Genomic DNA, 20,226 nt, shown 5'->3' on the forward strand with positions numbered 1-20,226 from the left:
CAGTAGTGTCTTTTAATTTTCAGCCATGCAATGAGACATATTACTGGGATAAAAGTTGCATTCATTGGATACTGCACATTATAAGAACCACAAAAGATGAAGCTATTCTGAGTGAAAAGTGAGACACTAAAGAGAGAGAGAACATAGAGTGTGAGACTTACAACATACAAGCAGACAGAGGTGCCAGTTTTGGCTTGATACGGCACAACACCATGACAGAGGTGCATCACTAGAGAGAAAAAACAGCAGGAATGAAAGAGAGAGGAATGGAAGAAGAGGAATGAGTAAATGGAAAGATGATAAAAGAGGAATAAGCAAATGGAAGTACAGACAAAGTAAGAACACACACCACCTTGTTTAGAAAAATGGTGTGTTTCATTTACAGCACACAATTGTATCCTCGCCAGTAGCAAAAAGGCACTGAACAGATGGTGGAGGGGTGGGGAGGGGGAGCTTCATTATGATGTTTGTGAGAGAGGTAGGCAATCTTTGGAATGAATACCACTGCTTTTTTAACTAACTGAAGCACTGCTATGAGCCAGAGATAAAACAGGAACTTTTAATTAGAGGAGGGACCACTGCATGTTTTTCATGACTCATAACCCCCTCAGCACAGTTCATCAGCACAGGAAGGTTGAACATGAATGGAACATTTCCGTTTTGTTTAATCTTCTACTTCGAGCTGAAAGAATTTTATCTACTCTTGAAAGGGATGTTGAATTGGGGACTCGGTAAGTTGGGAGAAAGCTGGGTATTTACTTCTGTTATGCCATCGTATAAAGCAACTAGTTAGAGCAAACTGGTGTTTGGAAGCCTATATGGAACTGCCCCCTCTGTGTGACTGGTGGCACTTGTTATTGCATCACGCTGGCCTAGTTCAGTACTGAAACATGCAGTGGCAGTGGTGGATATGTTGCTCCAAAATATTAATATACATGTTTTATACAACAGTGGTGGTCAGGGACCACAGTCGGGGTTGAGGCCTCACAGTGCTAACAAACGCACGGTCCTTGTCGCAGAGAGCTTATGATCTAAACCGGGCCACTGCACAATACATCAGGGTCACAGTTCCAGTTCTACACAGAGTGTAAATACTGTTCCGCAGTTAGCACTCAGCTGCTCAGACTCCTTCACTTCCCATACACCAGAGTCAGAAGGGTTGGGCGGAGGAAGAAGAGGGACAGTTTTCTGACTTCGAAAGCAGTATATCCTTACTGAGTCTTATAAGGAAGCATTGGCCCCTGGTACAAGTAACTGCTGAGGTGGCAGAAGAAATGGGCCCTTGTTTTGTGGTGGGTACAGCCAGCATTCCAAGCCACAAGTTACTTCTAGCACTGTCCCGGAGTAACAGGCCATAAGCCATGGTTCGCTGTGACATCAGCACCCTTCACGTCCCACTGAATTTTTTTGTATTGTCGTTACGGTTCCTGTTAAGTCACTTTACAAGAGGCAGTTGCCTTTCTGTGGTCCCACCCTCGTGTGCTAAAGATTGTCGTTGGGACAGCTTCCTGTTTAGAACATGGAAAGGATGTGCCTTTGGCTGGCGGTGTATCACTGTATGGAGGCAACCATTCTCTTCAGCCGCTGCCTAGGGTAAGGGATTCTTGTGTCAGCTGGTGTGCTCCAGTCACCATGTGCCTGAGGGATCTGCACCAGCAGTCTTGGGCATTGGAGTTGTAACATTTAATTGGCTAATGCTGTAATGGCCTCTTCCCTTTAATACAGTGGCTCGCTGTCGCTCATATTCCGTGCACACGCTGCGTTTTGTTGCTGTAAATAGGGATTCTACCTTTCACAGTTAATTTTTGGCAAGATGCCATCAGGTGTTGAATCACTCTGGCTACATCTGGAGTATGTAGAAGGGGAGCATACCTCTCTTGCTTCTAGAGCCTTTCATGACCCTTCATGCATGTGACATGGTACATGGGAATTATACCAAATCCACAGAATAGGTTCTTATGGCTGTGAGTACAGAGCCATACACAGTTGCATATCTGCCTGATTTGCAGTGTGGTGGTGGTAGTAAAATAAGTCAGTCTTATAGTAGCCTATGTGCTAAAGAACACCTGCTTCACCTATTAAACAGTGTCACTGCTACTAGTTAGTAGGACTTTACCCCGAGTAAGTGTAAGAAGGGAAATGAGATAGGATAGGGGAAAATTCAAAGAGAGCTGGGTTTTAAGAAAATATAAACCGTAACTAAATACATATATTATTATTGAAAAAGAAATTCTTGTTTCAGCATTTACAGTTCACGGTACAGTTCAAAACTACAGGTTGGCATTAAGGATTCTCGATAACACTACGTTCAACTTCCTTTGCATGCATAATTCAAAATGACAACACAAGCAAGCAAATTATAATACTGGTACATTATCAGATTGTTTTCCTTCAGGACACGGATATAAAACCATTTCAAATGGCATGCTGACAAGAAGAATGCTGGGGATCTCTACCTTGGCTTAAAAAGAATGTTTGCATAACTTGAAAAGAAACAGTGACTATGTTAAACATATTAGTTGTTTCAAAACCATTTGCCTGTGTTATTGTTACTTTGGCTTAGCTAGTAATCTGGTAACTAGTTGCTAAAAAACAAAATTGGACTGGTGTAGTGGTTACTCTTTTCAGATATATTATCATGCAGGCAGAAAACACTCAAATATTTAAGAAGCTTCAGCTTCCTGGTATACACAGAGAGGGGAGTAAACTCATTTCAAATAGCATTTCAGACATTATGTTATTATCCATCACTTTTCATCTTTTCATTCTGTGTGGCGGGTTTAATACTCCAGCATGTCATTTGACCTTGAATAAAACACTTAACAGCACATGGTAATCTTGGTTAGTATTTTCATATCTATGAATTTACAGAATACATTATAGTTATTGATAAATAACTTTTTGGGTTTACAGTAACATATATTGATTTCTAATCAAGCTACACGATGCAAAAATCTACATCAAACACCAGTATATTACTGCTTATGTCTAGGCACAAACGCCATTTGGTGACATTTAAATTCTTTAATTAGTGTTGATTTTCTGTAAATTCAAGTAGTGTTCTCTTGTGATTAATATTTGTCATCTTTGATTGACCAAACAGACATGAAATAACCTTCTCTTGAAAATGAACACAGCACTTTTCTTCATTTAAAAAGTCTATTAAACCCACAGAACTGTGGGTAACATACTGCGGTCAATCCGCATGGATATCTGTGGCATTGTATAGCCCCCCTGTTACAAACATGAACAAATACTCCTGCAACTAGCATTCCTGAACACCAGAAAAAAGTAAATTTCATATATACATGTGTTTTGTAATATTACTAGGGATACACCTCAATGATAGCTTAGCTACAGTATTTACCATTGCTTCTGTTCTTGCCTTTTGTTTGTTAAATTTGACGGAGTCAGTAGCATCCCACCTGAGAATGTCACTTTTACTTTGACATCCATGTCTCTTCAAAGAATGACAAACACACAGTGTACATATGCAGACTAATGTGCAGAAAACTGTATTTTCTTTATGCCCTATGTTCAAAAAACCTTAAATTAATGTACTTAATTAATTAAATTAATTAAAAATAGTTAGTTACATTGTTAAACTTAGTTCTGTAGCTGCTACTGTGATGTGTGGGAAAACATTGGCATATACTGAGTGTGTGATAACCAGATTACATATATGTGATTTTGTTCAGTCTCTCTCACATAAGCTTGTTACGGTCTCTTTAATGCTGACTTTTTAAAAAAGTGAAATGGGCCTATGGGCCTCATTTTTCAGAGTTACTGAACATCGACAACTCTTAACAGAAGTTGTGAGAGCCCAAAACTTCTGAAAATCAAGTCCTATATCCGTACTTCTGCACTGTAAATAATTAAACAGTTTTGCTAAATCAGAAGCTGAGCTGAAGTCTTGGTTAATGTTTGAATTAGATTCCTTACTTCAGATGCTTTTATACATCATCTGTTATACTCAGGTATATTAAATTAAATTTTATATATTTACAAACTAAGAAAAATGTTTTAAAAATTAATTTGCTAACCACAATGCGCAACTGTACTGTGCAAAAGATGCATGTTGGAAATTAAAAACCTCTTGAGTTATTAAAACCAATAAACAAATTAACACATTTTCTCCTTTTGATTAGAATCTGTGTTCATTTGCATAAGCCATCCATGCAAGTAACTTAATATTTTTCATTTAATTCTGTTTAAATATTTTCAGCTGCACAGATGGCAAAATCCCAAGAGTTTAGTTGTGCCATTTAGACTCAATTTAAGCCATATCTAAATATTCTAAAGTTAGTTTACCTTCCTTTTAATAGAAATATAATATATCCTATTGAGTATTTTGAAATATTTAAATTTTTATTAGTGTCCAAAACTGTAATATTATAATACAGAAACAGCTGGGCAGCAAGCTTGATAACTTGATAATTTTATTTGAATAATATATATTTTAAAAACTCTTGGGGATTGGTCCTGCTTTGAGCAGGGGGTTGGACTAGATGACCCCCTGATGTTCTATGATTCTTTTCAAATGAAAATGTTTTAGCGCTAATTGTAATTTTCCCCAGAATAACTTATCTATAGAATACTCATAAGTCACACACACATAGTCTATACAGCAACTTTTCTAGATTTTTCTGTATCTGGGCAAAACTATTTTTAAAATGTCCTATTTTACAGCTGTTGTAATCCAAATATGGCTTTTGGACCATAAAAAAAAAGAGCTAGGGCAATAGCGCAGACTAGGTTTGGCTTATCAGGAAATCTTTTCAGTTCCCTTTTTGTACATATGGTAATACTATAGCCTCACCAGTTATTCTTGCCACATCTAAGGTCAGGTTAAATTTTTCTTCGTAATTTCCACACTCTCTTGTATTTTCCTTATTAAAAATAGATGTGATGTTTAAGCTCCGAGAGCTCAAAAATAGCGTATTAGAGACATCAGAACTGGAAAAGGCCTATAAATAATTTTTTCTGCCCACTTCTTGATTCTGGATCCCCACGGCATATTCTTGAGTAGTCTGTCTGGCCTAATTTTTACATGAATCAACTGATAGGGCTTCCCCAATTTCCTTAGAACTAGTCCGTAGGGGAGTAGGTCTCATTGTTAAGTTATTGCTCATTTGAAATACAGTGTTCATTCCTGGGCACCTCAATGCCAAGCTACTGACAATATCAAGGGGGCTTGAGAAGACCACCCAAAATGCTCAGGGGATGAAGAAATTGAATTGTGAAAACTTAAAAGAAATGTAACTTGGCACAGCAACAACTAACTAGCTGGGGCCAGATGACATAAACTTCCCATTTGAAGGTCATAAACACTAAAGAAAATGGAAATGAGTAGAATGGTGCAAAAGGATATAAGAGAACTAAGGAAATTAAGAAAGGGAGGCTTGACTGTGAGATTTACGAGGCTGTGGAATGCTCTCCCCAGATAAATGTTGGTAGCCCTATTGCTTGGAACTTTTAAAGAGCAGAAAGTGCAGAGCATTAGAAAATGCACAGTAGGGAAAAAATATTGATATTGGCAGGGGGCTGGACTAAGTGTCCTAGTTCTTTGCATTTCTAATTTCTATTATTTGTTTTAGATTCCTACTATTTGCCTTCTATTTAATGTTTTTTCTAAATTTAGTCCTAGGTTATCCATCAGACAGTAGGTTTGTTCTTCGAATGGTGAACTGTTATAAATATAAAATTAAAAAAAAAAGTATCTAGAAGCTTTTAAATAAACCTAGGATGTCTAGTCACGCTCATGCAGAATGAAGAGGTTAACTTTCCTGTTTGTGCACTTTTTTTACAGTTGTGTGAGGAAAGAATGGAATGTCATCTCTAATTTAGAATTTTATTCATTTTTTAGTTTTCATCGCTAGTTTTAAAAGATGTTTTACTGGATTATTAGGATTTCTTGGCAAGTTTTATGCTGTCAGTTTTATTAAGGGAATCAGAAGTTACAGATGGAAAAGAGCTATTCAGTCATATAGTATATTTCCCTTGCCAGTATGTACTCTCTAGTGACTTAATCTTCTCCCTAAATAAGGTTGGTTAGATGCATTGAACTGTGAAGTACTCTGTACCAGTGACACGACCCAATTAAAAGAACATCACTGGTTATTGTAGTTTTTATTGTTCTTTGTTTTCAACACGTTTTTAGAGGCTTGAAAATAGAACTTTACCAATTGACTCTGTTTACATTTTAAAAACAACTAATATTTGTCCCTTCTGTTAAGCTTTGTCTTTACTTGCATGTATGTTCACCAGAATAAATCACAGTATTATTCTCTTCTAGTCTTTAAACCAACTGCTATTAGAGCCAGAAGGATACTGGAAAAATGGTGGAATTCTTTCTAAAATGTCTTAATAGTGGAATAAGCATTGAGGAAATGCTTTAAATATCTACTCATGCTTCTAAAAGGTGACCCACCCCCGTATTTGAGTGCGTGCAACTTTGCAAACACTCATTTACACAACTGATTTTTCGTGCCCTACCATTTGTGTGCGCAAATTAGATATTTATCACATGCACAGACGTGTGCTTGATTTATCCAAGAAATTGTGTTTGCATGTGTAAATTTGATAATTTGCTTGCACAAGTGATAGTGTTCATCTATACATCACATTTTGGAAATTTGGCCGATAAAGGATAATGGAAATAATTCCATTATGTGAGCAGTAAGTAGCATAGGTTTACATAAATAAATAAATGCAAACTTGATGCATTTATTCTAGTTTGGGACAGAATTAAATTAGTAGATGTGAATTCAGTAAAATATTTCATCACTGCTCATGTAAATCTTACAAAATTCAGGCTGTGGTAGATGAGGGAAAATGTATCTGGAACATAAACAATAGGGAAAGCAGAAGAAGGGCAAAGTGTGCCTCCCACACCTTTATCCAAGCCATGGGTGGGGGAGGAGGGAGCTTTTAACAATCAGTACTTCCCACATCTCCCTTATTCTTTGGCTGGTACAGGGAGCACTTTCCCTCTTTTTTCCCCCCCAAGACTACTTTAGGCCCAGAAGTAAATGTCTGGCTGCTGGTCCTGGAGAGGTCAACCCCAGGAACAGACAGCCAGCATGCCCTACCAGACTGTAATAGTTGCAACAAGCAATGAAAGAAAGACATTGTCTGATACCTGGGTCATCAACCACTTTAAAAGATTGAACTGCACCTGGAAATAAATAAGTATTAGCCAGGCAGGGTGCAGAATACCAATAAATAGCCACATGCAAATGTGGAATTGTTGTAAATGCTAAGGATGGAGATTAATGCTATAGGCTAAAGGGGTTTAACTAGGAGTAGTTGAGTGAAATTAGGGTGAATATCAGGAAAATCTTGGAGCTTTTTAGGCTTTGTCCTAAGGGAAGGGGTGGAATCTCCATCACTCACTTTTATAAGTATAGGAGACCAAAATACTAGTAGGGAAAAATCTACTGGCAAAGGGATAAACTAGATGACACATATGTCCTTAATATAGATTGACTCTTGGAGACATTGCTCATCAGATTATAAAGATTTAAACCTTCACTGCTTTTCAGTTCTCCATTAAAGAATTCACTTTTACCTGGAAGGTCACCTGTTTTGTTTTAAAACTGCCATATCAAACAGTTTCTTCAGTGACTTTCAATCTTCGTTGCTATTAAGAAGTAGTAACAGAAGCCTGTTTTTGTTCTTGTCATGTTTTTTTTCCTATTCCACAAATAGCAGTTTCCTTTAGGAATGTTAAAGTAAACTGGGTAGCATGGCAATAAAGCAACATACACTGGTTAAGGTGTGTGCCTATTCATCCGAGAGAATTCTCCTTTAACATCTGTGGTGTGTCTTCTGAAGCTGTCTCTACGTTTGACTCTGGGCTCCGTAGACAGGCCACTTGTTCATCCGTTTCAGGAAGTACTTGATTATTACATGTGGCTCCACTGTCCACTTTCTGATTCAGCTGGATTACGGTTACCTTAGACTGACATAGGGATTCTCCATCAGCAGCCGAAGGAGGGTAGCAGTGGAAAAGTAGAAGAAAGCATTTGTAAAACTGAAAAACAAAATAAGATCAGAGTTTCTTTTTTACACATAGCTGCTAGACAAATGTAAAATTCAGTGCATCTCTAGTTACAGGTTGGCGTCATGGATTCACTCTGAATGATTAGTCTCATATTTTTTGTCAATTTGTAATTCATCATTTCTCACTCACATTCTCTGTTGCTTGTAAGTGAAACAGTAAATTTCACATATGTTTGGGAATCTTTTCTTTTGGATTAATATTGTTACTCTTTAGAGTCATAAATTCCATCTAATGTAAAAGGAAACTTCAGTATAATTGAAAACATGTTCTAATCATTGCATCAAATGATAAAAGAAGAGTTAATTAAAAATACATTGTTTTAAAGTGACTTAAAAGGAAAGAAAAGAATGGAAACCACCACCTTGATTATCTGATAATGCAGGGCAGGATGAAAAGAATCAGCCTTTGCATTAATAAGCATTGGAAATCTGAGTTTTAATGCTGCAAACTACATTTTAAACAATTGTTTTGCTTAATTTTAGTAGTAAATTAACTTTTTTAATGTTGATTGATTTTAAATCATGGGATTTAGCTCTCAACCCCTTTGTGGCTCTCTAATTCTAAAACTTTGTAAAGGGAAAGCTAATTATCTAACTTCTAATTTGTAACACCAAAAGTTGGATAGTATTATTTTTAATGTAGCCCTGCTATGAGAGACAACATTCCCATTCAGTGAACCAGGATATTTCCATGCATGGACATGGGATAGAGACAACAATGCCTGGAACAGTGGAGGTGACTGTTTCTTAGCTTTAAACAGGAAGTGAATCTCTGTGCTGATACTGGTGGATGTCTCAGAAATCTTGGACACAGTTGATGATATGGTGCTGATGATACATACGAGACTGAGCCAGAGTAAATGGGTCTGCATTATGCTGGATCCACTCATTCCTCAGACAAATCCCAGAGTGTCACAGTGGGCACCTGCTTGTCCTCATCTACAGTGTCCCTGTCACATAGAATCCGATCCTCTTAAGCATTTATATAAAACTCTTTGGAGAGATCTGCGAGGCCACAGACTCTAGTGCTACCAATACACAGATGACACTCAGCTATATCACTTTGTCCACCTTTGCAATTTCTGTGTCTCCAAAATGTCTCAATGCCTTGAAAGAAACCAGCAGATGGATTAAGAGGAACTGGCTCAAACCCACTCTAAGAAAGACACCAATTATGATAACTGGAAGTAAGAAATGCTTTGAAGAACATGTTAGTCCTGTAACCTCACCACTGAATAGTAGCATCAAGACCAGAGGTTGTCAAAATGGTGGGAAGAATCTGGGTGAATGCTGGACAATTTAGCTTTTCCCATACCAATGACTTCCTAAAACTAAATCCAAGTCAGTGGGACTACTCATGTCTTTAAAGTTAAGAATGTGCGTAAATGTTTACAGGATCAGGGTACAGATAAACATCTGAAACCAGGGAGAAGAGAAGGGAGAAGACTCTTAAGTTTCTTTGCCTTTACATAATTTTGTTTATTGTTTAGATATGAAGATGATGGGTATCCAAGAAATACTTTGGGGGGGTTACATATAATTTACACACCATCTAGTGTGCTAGGTGCATCAGACAGATATAAAGATAAGGTCTGTATTGCTAAAGAACTATATAAATAGACAACATAATAAGGGAATGCATTAAAAGGGGTAATGATGTGATTTGAATAGTAAGGTTTAGGATATGCCTGGGTTAGTTCCATGATTTTGTCATGGAATTTTTGGAGGGGCAATCTCTTCAGTGAATTGAGCAGGATGGAGATAGTAGTCCAGGGTTTTAAAGGGCTTTTATGGGTTTCATAAGCCTGCTGTCCTATCATGTCACTGCAAGAAATCATGGTCTTTATATAACGGTGTAACAGGGCAACTGTTTTATTACATTTGAATATATTTAAACTAAGTACAATAAAGCATTTTGAAATGCAGTGGTGAAAGACAGTAGATCACAGGATTGCAGAAAAATTCTAAGGAGGTGAAATAGCTATATTTTTGTTTCTAAATTTCATTTCAGGAATCCTCATCATGATGTCCATGTGTAACGAAGTGCACGTGTATGAATACATCCCTTCAGTCCGACAAACTGACCTTTGTCACTACCATGAACTATACTATGATGCAGCTTGTACCTTAGGGGCTTACCATCCACTGCTGTATGAGAAACTGCTGGTGCAGAGGATGAACAAAGGGTTACAGGATGATCTGTATCGGAAGGGGAAGGTAATCTTGCCAGGGTTCAGGTCTGTAAAGTGCCTGGGACGGAATCACTTCCCACACTTGTAAAAGTGACTCGTTCAGAAAAATGTGCAATAAGGTACTACTGTCGTACTATAAACAACAAAGGAATACTTGAAAATGTATCTTAGACCAACCTAGTCTTGAGTCTATAAACTGTAATTAAGTAGCAGGCATGAGAGTTCCTTCCTTCCTAAGCCTGAGTATGTATTACTGCTTTGCAAATAGTTAAAGAAAAAAAGCTTCGCTCATGAAAGGTGCAAAGGCACAGTTAGGTAGAAATACAATGTATTGTTGTGGGCATGACCTGTCAGAAAACATCAGAGGTTTCTTATGCCACATGTACTAGATGCCAAACTTAACAGTTAAATCTGACATTATGAAGCAGCCTGTGTATCATTCATACACAGGGCTGTCTGCTGAGAGATGGATGATTTCTCTTCATACCACAGGATTTTCACATCCCCACCCCCTCCCCCCCCAGAAAAAATAATCATGGTTTTGAACTGGGCATGCTATGAGTATAATGGGCCTGATTCTCATTCACACAAAGCTCCCTTTACTCCATTCTGGCAAGGTAAACGGGCTTTAAAGTGAATGTAAATTACCAATATAAAGGGACCTTCATAAATAAGAATCAGGCCCAATAGCTAGTCATTGTATTCAGGTAGTTTCTGCAGCCAGAAATTAACAAGTGATGTTTACTCACTTTTAAAGAGATATTACTGTACACACAGCCAGGTTATTTAAATAAATACAGTACTACTGCACAGATCTGTCATGGTCCATGCAGACGCTGCATTCAGGCACAGGGTGAAGAGAAGAGAATCTTCTCCATTCTTCAGAAAGCTCTCATTCTGCCCTCATTCAGCTTGTGCAGAAGACCAGCAAGAGGGCGTAAGTGAGATCGAAATGGTGCATGGGCTTTCTGCCTGGGGGCAGTTCCCCCCTCTGTGCACATATGTAGATAAACACTCCAGGAGAAGGGAGACAATGTGCTCTGCTTGCACATATACATTTGAAACAGATTTCTTACAAAAATGTAGGCCTGCCTTTTCCAAGGAAATAAGCATTTTAGATGGGAAGATTTCAGAAATTAGGTGTTTGCCTATTTTGTTGTAAGCCAAGTTAAATTCATTTATTATTGCTTTTAAAAAAGCAGGGCATTTTGTGTTTTGTTTTTGTGAGGAAAGAACAGGATGTCAGTATTTTTTTAATTCAAAATTATGAAGTCTATATCCTGGAGACATTGTAAAGCCTTCAGCAATCTTACTCTGGCTTACACACTGAGACAATCTCATAATTTCATTGTAAAAACACAGCATGGGTATTCTCTAAACTACTTCTAAATCCACCTGGATGTTAATGCATTTAAAATACGTTTTCTCTGACAAGAGTTCGATTTCAGGCTGGAGATTGGTTAATGCTCTTGTTTGCTTTTTAAAATTTGGTTTTCCAGTGAGCAAAATTCAGTAGGAGTGATTACGTACAAGAAATCATACATATCCTATCCATATCCATTCAGCAAAAAGGTGATTGGCTGGTAGAAACACTGTGTTATTAACAGCAGTGGAGTGGAAAAGCATATTTCACATATTTAGCTATTGGCTACTGAGAGAGAGCTGGCGATGGAGAAACCCACATTAATTATTTTAGGTCATCTTTGTTTATAAAAATCAGTGCTTTTCAATCTTTCTTTCTTTTTTGGATCCACTAAAAAATTTCAACTGGAGGTGTGGATCCCTTTGGAAATCTTAGACATAGTCTGTGGACCCCCAGGGGTCTTTCGACCACAGGTTGAAAATCACTGATATAAATATAAATCAGAAGAATTTTGTAATTCTCCCATCCAACCTTTCCTGCTGTTTTTCCTCCCTACAAGAGCAGAATTAGTTTACTGCACTTTCGCCTTCTTTTTTCAAGTTGTCATTATCTTGGGCTTTGCCGTCCTTCTAAAATTCTTCCTAGCTGACAAAGTGTGTCCATGTGTTCCAGACATGCCTTGTGTTGATTGGATAGGTATGTTCATAAAGCATTTTTTTCATACTGCCAAATGGACAGCATTCATTAATTTCAGCCTTAGTATCTGGATGCATTACATATTGATTTTGGAAAACACATTATAATAATTTTTTATTTCCGTTTTTGTTTTTAACAGTATCCAGCCTTAGTAGTGCTATCTAGCCTACAAAGGGGAAAAAAACTTTCCCCATATATTTGTTTCACTTAATTCACCTTCTGTGAAACACATTAAATCAGATTTTTTCTGCACGGGCAGAGTGGCACTTTGTTATACAGTGATCTTAGTATCAGATCAGGGTTTCCCATGTGCCAAGTTCAAATTAGATTAGTTCCCACACCTTTCAATAAATGGAGTTGATCATATTTCTAGGACAAATGAGTACCGTAAGTCACTGTGCCCTGTGCAGAAGTCTCTAAGACTCCACAAAATAGCATGCCAGTTTCCTACTCATTTGCCCATGCTAAACTTAAACTCTTGTTTCCATCAGGAATAAAAAAAGCTAACCAGCAATACTCACAATTGTCCACAACAATAGGAGTGCGTTGTATTACACGCTAGATAGTCTGTCATCACGGTGCAGCTTGTACGCAGCCCTGTGGACTCTAAAGATTCCCGTAAAGAAAAACGAGAGGCTGCATACTTAGCACTCCTGCTTAAATGAAGTGCTGCCCTTTAAAATTCTCACACAACCCTGGGTACGCATTCATCCAATGGATTTTATACTTGCATGCACATCCTTTTTGGGGCAGTAATAGTGCGCACTTGCGGCACCTGAGCAGAAAATCTTTTTTGGCCAAGTGCAAATGCCAAGAAACTGTCACCTTTCCCTCGATGATTTAATTATTTACATTGGTGTGGATCTTTTAAACACCATGTCATCTGTCCTAATTCTATCCCCGTGTATATTACAATTCACCAACCATATGAATGTTATATCTTCACGCTCGAGCTTAGCTTTGCTTTAGAGCTGTGCTAAGTGCACCAGCCTCTTCCCAGAAAGGAGGCCAGCATCAACTCTGTGAAGCACAGGGTCTCAATTGTCCCAAGGAGGGAGGGCCTTAAGGTGGCTTCCAAACCCTGGTTTCCCCTGTGATATTTCACTGTTCTACAAACACAGGCATCTTGACACTTTAAGATTTTCTCCTCCCACTCCTGCTGTCTATCTTAAAAAAAAAAAAAAAAAAAAAAAGAGAGAAAGAAAACATCAGTACAAGTTTAGCTCAGCCTGGTTTGCTAACTGAGAATTCAACTGGTTTCAGAGTAACAGCCGTGTTAGTCTGTATTCGCAAAAAGAAAAGGAGGACTTGTGGCACCTTAGAGACTAACCAATTTATTTGAGCATAAGCTTTCGTGAGCTACAGCTCACTTCATCGGATGCATACTGTGGAAAGTGTAGAAGATCTTTTTGAACACACAAAGCATGAAAAAATACCTCCCCCCACCCTACTCTCCTGTGCTGGAAATGGCCCAACTTGATTATCATACACATTGTAAGGAGAGTGATCGCTTTAGATAAGCTATTACCAGCAGGAGAGTGGGGTGGGAGGAGGTATTTTTTCATGCTTTGTGTGCATAAAAAGATCTTCTACACTTTCCACAGTATGCATCCGATGAAGTGAGCTGTAGCTCACGAAAGCTTATGCTCAAATAAATTGGTTAGTCTCTAAGGTGCCACAAGTCCTCCTTTTCTTTTTGAGAATTCAACTGAAATTTTACTTCGGAACAACAAGAGGCCAGCAGGGGGAAGCAAAGGGCAACATGAAGAGAACTACAGAACTGCTGCTTTCACCAACCTTCCCTCCCGTCATGGTGCCTCCCTCCTGAGTTTTGGTATTCTTTGCTTTTATGGGAGGCCATTGAGGTTTTTTTATGTGTTGGGTTTTTTTAAAAACCTTTGAGAGCAGAAATCATTTATCAAAAATCCATACAAATCAGTTGCATTTAAAAGAGTGAATGAATGTGTATTAGGTGTTCAATAGACATCTAGATAGCTTTTTAATAATGGTAACTGGTGACTGATATTTTATATATACATAAGGAACGTGTGATACATTTCCCCATCCAAATCATTCATCGATATTTTAGGGTGCGATCTTGTCACCCTTGTATGTATGTAACTCCCACTTGAAGTGAGTGGGAGATTTGCCTAGGCAAGGCCTGTACGTTCCTGCAACATAACACACATGACGCAAATGCTCAAGTTAGACTCATCCCCCTTTTATGCCTCTACAGTTACAAAAGCCTAGTTGCTGTGCACTGATGGTATATGATTAAGAGGTGAGACGGTTGCACTTAAAAAAAAAAAGAAAAAAAAAAGAAAAATCACCCACAAAGCTTGGGTAAATGCGCTGAATTTATGTTAATTTTTTTTGGTTTGCTGTGTTTTCCACTGTGAATTATGCAGCTTTTTCAACAGGTGGTGGCTGTATTGTTTTATGCATGAAGCCTTTAGATGGTTAAATCAAGGTATTCTTCTGTTAATTCCAGAGAAATTATTAAAGGTGTGGCTCAAAATGAGTCAAAAGTTTTTAAGGGGGAAAATATTTCTGATATTCCATTCCTTCTGTTTTCCCAAGGCTTACCTGGCCCTCATTCTCCACACTGTTAGTCAGTGAAGTTACACCACTGTAACAGATTTGTATGTGGTAAAGAGACAGAGAGATCTATGTATAATTATATTGATCTACACACACAGGGCTGGTCTACACACTGAGCGCAAATATTTAGCTCAATCAATGCAACGTACTGGTGTTGACATTCTTTTGTTTCAGATTAAGGATTCCTTCTTGATTCTTTTTGCATCAATTTCTTGCCAAATTAAGCAAAATTGAAATAGTTCGTTTTTAACTGGAAGTGAGTGCCACGTTAAGAGGTTGCACAGATTTAACTCAATCCATTTAGAAACCGTTTGAATTAAATGGGTGCTCAAATTGTGTGTATAAGTGACCACACCTGGTTACTTTTGTGTTGGTCTTCCTCTTCAGTAAGGCTCTCATAAACCGGGAAATGCTATTCAGACACTGGTACAAACTTATGATGAAAGTAATGTGAAATACATTGTCTGTGAAAGTGTCACTTCGAGTTCTTTCCCTTCATCTCCAATCCATAGATATGTTAGACTGTTTTTTGAAGCAGACTGTGAAATGTCATTAGAGAGCATATACAGATTTCCTGAATGCTATCCTCTACAGTGCAAAGAGGATACCTGATTTAACTGTTTGAACTTTTAAAGTAGCCCATGTCTGGGCATGCCTCTCACAGGCTTATTTAATTAAATTAATTTTGACACTCTGAATTTCTTCTCTTCAACTTGGCAATCAAATCCAGAGTTTTGTTCTTTAAATATCAGCTATGTAGAAGTCTTACATATATCCATATCATCTCATCCTCTGTGAAATGTAGTCATTGAACTATTCAAATATGGAAGACTGTGTACTTTTTTAATAGCTTTGAGAATTATTTTGTATGATGATTTTTTTAAATGAATGTGTACTCTTCAACAAATTAAATCTTAAGATTTTACAGGAGTCACATTTTTAAACAGTGTTTGTATACATTTTAACACTTTTCTATTTTCTATTTTGATTTTGTATATTTTTATGTATGCACAGTGTACAGATTTTTGCTGTAAATAAAACATTTGTTTTCATTTATTTAGCAGTGCTGGTCCTTAGCTTGAATGGATGAAATTGCACATGACATGAAATGAGGATGTTACTGGTCAGTTTTACATAGTGAGGAGACCAAGACTGAAACAGAGGTAGAGGCTGACAAGTAGCTTGTTTAATTAAAAATGGAAAACATACAATAGAAGTGGATTGAGATACAGAGCAATAAAAGGGATTATGGATGAAATGGTTGCTATAAACCACTGATCAATAAAAGGATGTGGGATGACTGTGAACAGATTTCGCTCAGCGACAAGAATAGGGAGAATACACAGACGCTGAGGGCTGGTGTACACAGGGAAATTGGCCGGAATGTCTATCGTGGAATCATTATTTCAGAATCAAGTCCCTGTTGCTATAGACTAGAGCGTCCTCATGGGCAGTTATTCTGGCATAGCTATAGAAGAATAGTTTATTTCACTATAGCTGTGCTGGTCAATTTCTCTGCTTAGACAAGTACTAAGAAAAGGCTGCACTCTCGTGACTAGATGCTCGATTCAGAATGTAGGCAACTTTCTGTTGAAGTGAATGATTTGCCTTCTCAAGAAATCATGTCCTAAAGTTAGTAAAGCAAAAATTTCTTTATACAGACCATAATTTAAAGTGAAGAATGAACGACAAAAGGGAAAACATAACCGCACACACACTTAGGGGATAAAATACAACATTGTGCAACCGCGAGGGGGCTGACCCAAAGCCCATTGAAGTCTATGGGAGTCTTTCAGCTCATTGTAAAGAGCTTTGGATCAGGCCCCTAATTTAGAGAGGTGGACTAATCTAGGTATCCTGCATTTTTTTTATCTCAGAGTTCCTGTTTACTAGGTATGGTCAAATTGTGAGGCAGTCAATTAAACAGAAGTGACGTGTTAGATGTTGGATTGTTGTTTAGATAACCACAAAGCCATTACTAAGTCAGAATTCCACCTTTTATTATAGCATTTACTTGAGAGGAGTGTGCACATGTGGAAACTAGCCATTTTCACTTTTTCAGAAAGGAAACTTAGTCATTTACACTTACCACATGACGTGAAAGTAAGATAAGAGGCCTTTTTTGTTTAATAATGCTCTGATCACCTAGGGGCTGAACAAAAAATTACTCTTTTGAAAAACTTGATTTGAAGAAGGCTTCCCTTTTCAGGCCCTTCAGATTAACTTAACTTGTGTTTTTTACCTGTATTTTTTTTACAAGATCACTGCATTCTTCATGGTAAAATGAACCTAGCAAATAGGGGGCGTTGGAGGGGGAGATTCCTTGCTGAAGAAGAAGCGAGCACGAATTCTTGGGGCGAGTGGGCAAGCTTGTTTTTCTTTTGGCTTACTTAAAATGTACGGTGTGGCCTGTTGGGAACTGTGTGTAAGGGGACAGTTGGAGTGGGGGCCAGGGGTTTACTGGCTGCTACCTGAGCAGGCTCGAGCCTCCTGTCCTCTGATCATTGCTCATCCTTGTGGCTACCCTGCCAGCATGTGTTAATGCGGGGGCAGGTCTGACCTAGGAGAGAATGGCTTACGAGCTAGAGGTTAAATGAGCAGGGGATAGCACACGGGGGAATCTGAGAAGGAGTCTGTAGGAGGGGAAAGAATAAAATCACCAGGCTTCAGAACAGCCACGATGCCAGTGCCAACGCTGCTCCTGGCTTCTCCACCTGTGTCCTGACCAGGGAGGCCTCTACCCAAGTCCTGGTGTGGATTTGCAGAGACTGCGGCCTGCATTTCCCCACCAAGGAAAGCCGGGCTGGGGAGACCATCCAGAGTGAAAGGTGCCTGCTGGTGGAAACTCTCAAGAAGCAGGGTGGGAGAGCTACAGGAGGAGGTGACCAGGCTGAGGAGCATCCGTGCCCGTGAGGAATTCACTGGAAACATGAAGGCTGAGGAAGCAATCCAGCTGGAATGGGCTGCAGTAGGGCCACCTGGGGAGGAGGAAATGGCTCCTTCACAGGGAGAAAACTGGCGGGTGGCAACTTCTGGCAGCAGGCAGTGCTCCACCCCTGCTCCCAACCCACCATGCACAGAGATAAAAAGGGGTATGCTGCCCTGGCCATGCGGGATGAGGACTCTCCCCCAAAGGTGGAGGAGCAGAAGCCACGTACCCCCACTGGCCACTACTCCCAAGAGGAAATGAAGGGTAGTGATAGCCAGTGACTCCCTTCTCAGGGAGGCAGAAGCACTGAGTGGCTGACCTGATCTGGCATCCCAAGAGGTGGGCTGCCTGCCAGGGGCCCATATTTGAGATCTTATGGAAGGATTGCTGAGGATCATCTCTGACCCTCTGATTACTCTCTGATGCTGCTCATCCACTAATGATTCTGTGAGGTCTGGCCCTGAGCAGACCAGAAGTGACTACAGGGCCCTGGGAGTAAGGGTGAGGGAGCTGGGAGTGCAGGTGGTGGTCTCTTCAGTCTTTCCGATCAAGGGTAGGGGCCCAGGCAGAAAGAGATGCATCCTGAAGGTGAATGCCTGGCTGCGAGGATGGTGTCGCCAGGAGGGCTTCAGCTTCCTTGACCATGGGATGCTTTTCTGAGAAGAAGAGCTGCTGAGCAGAGATGGGGTCCATCTATCACGGAAGAGCAAGAATATCTTCAGATACAGGCTGATTAACGGAGTGAGGTGGCTTTAAACTAGGTCTGACGGGCAGGAGACAAAAGCCCACAGGAAAGTCCAAAACATGGAGACTTGGGTGAAGGGTTGGAATATGTGGGGGGGAACATGGGCAATCACAGCTGGGACAAAGGCGAGACAAGAGGGAACACAGACAAGAGGGAAATCTAATAAACATTTTAGATGTCTGTATAATAATGCAAGTAGTATGGGAAACAAATAGGAAGAACTGATCACAGTAAATGATCACTATTATGACATAACTGGCAGCACAAATGTTAACTCGATGGGATAATTCACATGCCTGGAATATTGGCAAAGAAGGGTACAGCTTGTTGGGGAAGGAAGGGCAGGGAAAAAAGTGAGAAGGTGTTGTCTTGTATATCAAATATGTATAAACTTGCACTGAGGCTGAGATAGAAGTGGGAGGCAGAACTGTTGAAAGTCTCTGGATAAGAATGAAAGGGGTTAAAAAAAAGTGATGTCGGAGTCGACTACAGACCACCGAACCAGGAAAAATAAGTGGATGAGGCTTTTTTTAAACAGGAGTCGGTGGTGATGGGGGACTTCAACTACCCAGATATCTGTTGGGAAACTAATATAGAAAGGCACAGATTATCCAACAAGTTCTTGGAATGCACTGGAGACACTATCTTACTACAGACGGTGGAGAAACAACTCGGGGAAAAGCTAGTCCAGATTTGATTCTTACAAACTGGGAGGAACTGGTTGAGAATTTGGGTGAAAGTGATCATGAAATGATCGAACCCCCATGAGTATAAGTAATGGTAAGTGGGGAAACAGCAGAATAAAAACAATGAACTTCAAAAAGACACGACTTCAGTAAATTCAGAGAATTGGTAGGGTGAGATGCCACAGGAAGCAAGTCTAAGGGAAAAAAGAGTTCAGGAGAGTTGGCAGTTTTTTAAAGAGACATTATTAAGGTTGCAAGAGCAAACTATCCCAAGAACAAATCATGTCAACCCAACCTAATAGCTTTCTTTGACAGGGTAACAAGCCTTATGGATCGGGAGAAAGCAGAAGATGTAATATATCTTGACTTTAGTAAGGCTTTTGATACTGTCTCACATGACCTGCTCATAAGGAAACTAGAGAAATATAGCCTAGATGAATCTACTATAAGGTGGGTGCACAACTGGTTGGAAAAGCATACTCGGAAAGAGTAATCATCAGTGATTCACAATCAAACTGGAAGAGCGTATAGAGCGGGGTCCTGCACAGATCTGCCCTAGGTCTGCTTTTATTTAATATCTTTATAAATTATTTGGATAATGGCAAAGAGAGTACACTTATAAAGTTTGCCAAACTGGGAGGGACTGCAAGCACTTTGGAGGACAGGATTGAAATTAAAAATGGTCTTGACAAACTGGAGAAATGGTCTGAAATAAACAGGATGAAATTCAATAAGGGCATGCAAAGTACTTCATTTAGGAAGGAATAATCAATTGCACACATTCAAAATGGGAAATGAGTAGGAAAAGGATCTGGGAGTTATAGTGGATCACAAACTAAATATGAGTTAACAATGTAACACTGTTGCAAAAAAGTGAGTATTATTCTGAGATGTATTATCAGGAGTGTTGTAAGCAGCACGACACACAAAGTAATTCTTCCACTCTACTC

General features: G+C 39.2%; 2 protein-coding genes across 4 annotated transcripts in view; one reads left to right on the top strand and one right to left on the bottom strand.

Moving 5' to 3' along the window:
* The window catches only part of ST6GAL2 (ST6 beta-galactoside alpha-2,6-sialyltransferase 2), a 249,708-nt gene extending 237,141 nt beyond the window's left edge, over window positions 1-12,567 (top strand). For both annotated transcript variants that reach the window (XM_073351066.2, XM_073351076.2), the window contains one exon: window positions 10,076-12,567. In XM_073351066.2, the coding sequence (XP_073207167.1) occupies window positions 10,076-10,344 (269 nt within the window). In that variant the 3' untranslated portion in view covers window positions 10,345-12,567. The remainder of the gene's footprint in view (window positions 1-10,075) is intronic.
* The window catches only part of LOC140914077 (opsin-3), a 153,260-nt gene that overhangs the window by 5,878 nt on the left and 127,156 nt on the right, over window positions 1-20,226 (bottom strand). Inside the window, exon 5 of one of the 2 annotated variants that reach the window (XR_012159758.2) lies at window positions 7,768-8,035. Coding sequence is in view for 1 of the 2 variants with exons in the window: in XM_073351092.2 (XP_073207193.1) it covers window positions 7,790-8,035 (246 nt within the window). In the remaining variant the exon portion in view is untranslated. Of the gene's footprint in view, window positions 1-2,200; window positions 8,036-20,226 lie in introns of those variants that run through there. The other variant, XM_073351092.2, reaches the window with a different exon arrangement.

Source organism: Lepidochelys kempii, chromosome 1 (assembly GCF_965140285.1).
Source record: "Lepidochelys kempii isolate rLepKem1 chromosome 1, rLepKem1.hap1, whole genome shotgun sequence".
In the NCBI taxonomy this organism is placed as follows: Eukaryota; Metazoa; Chordata; order Testudines; family Cheloniidae; genus Lepidochelys; species Lepidochelys kempii.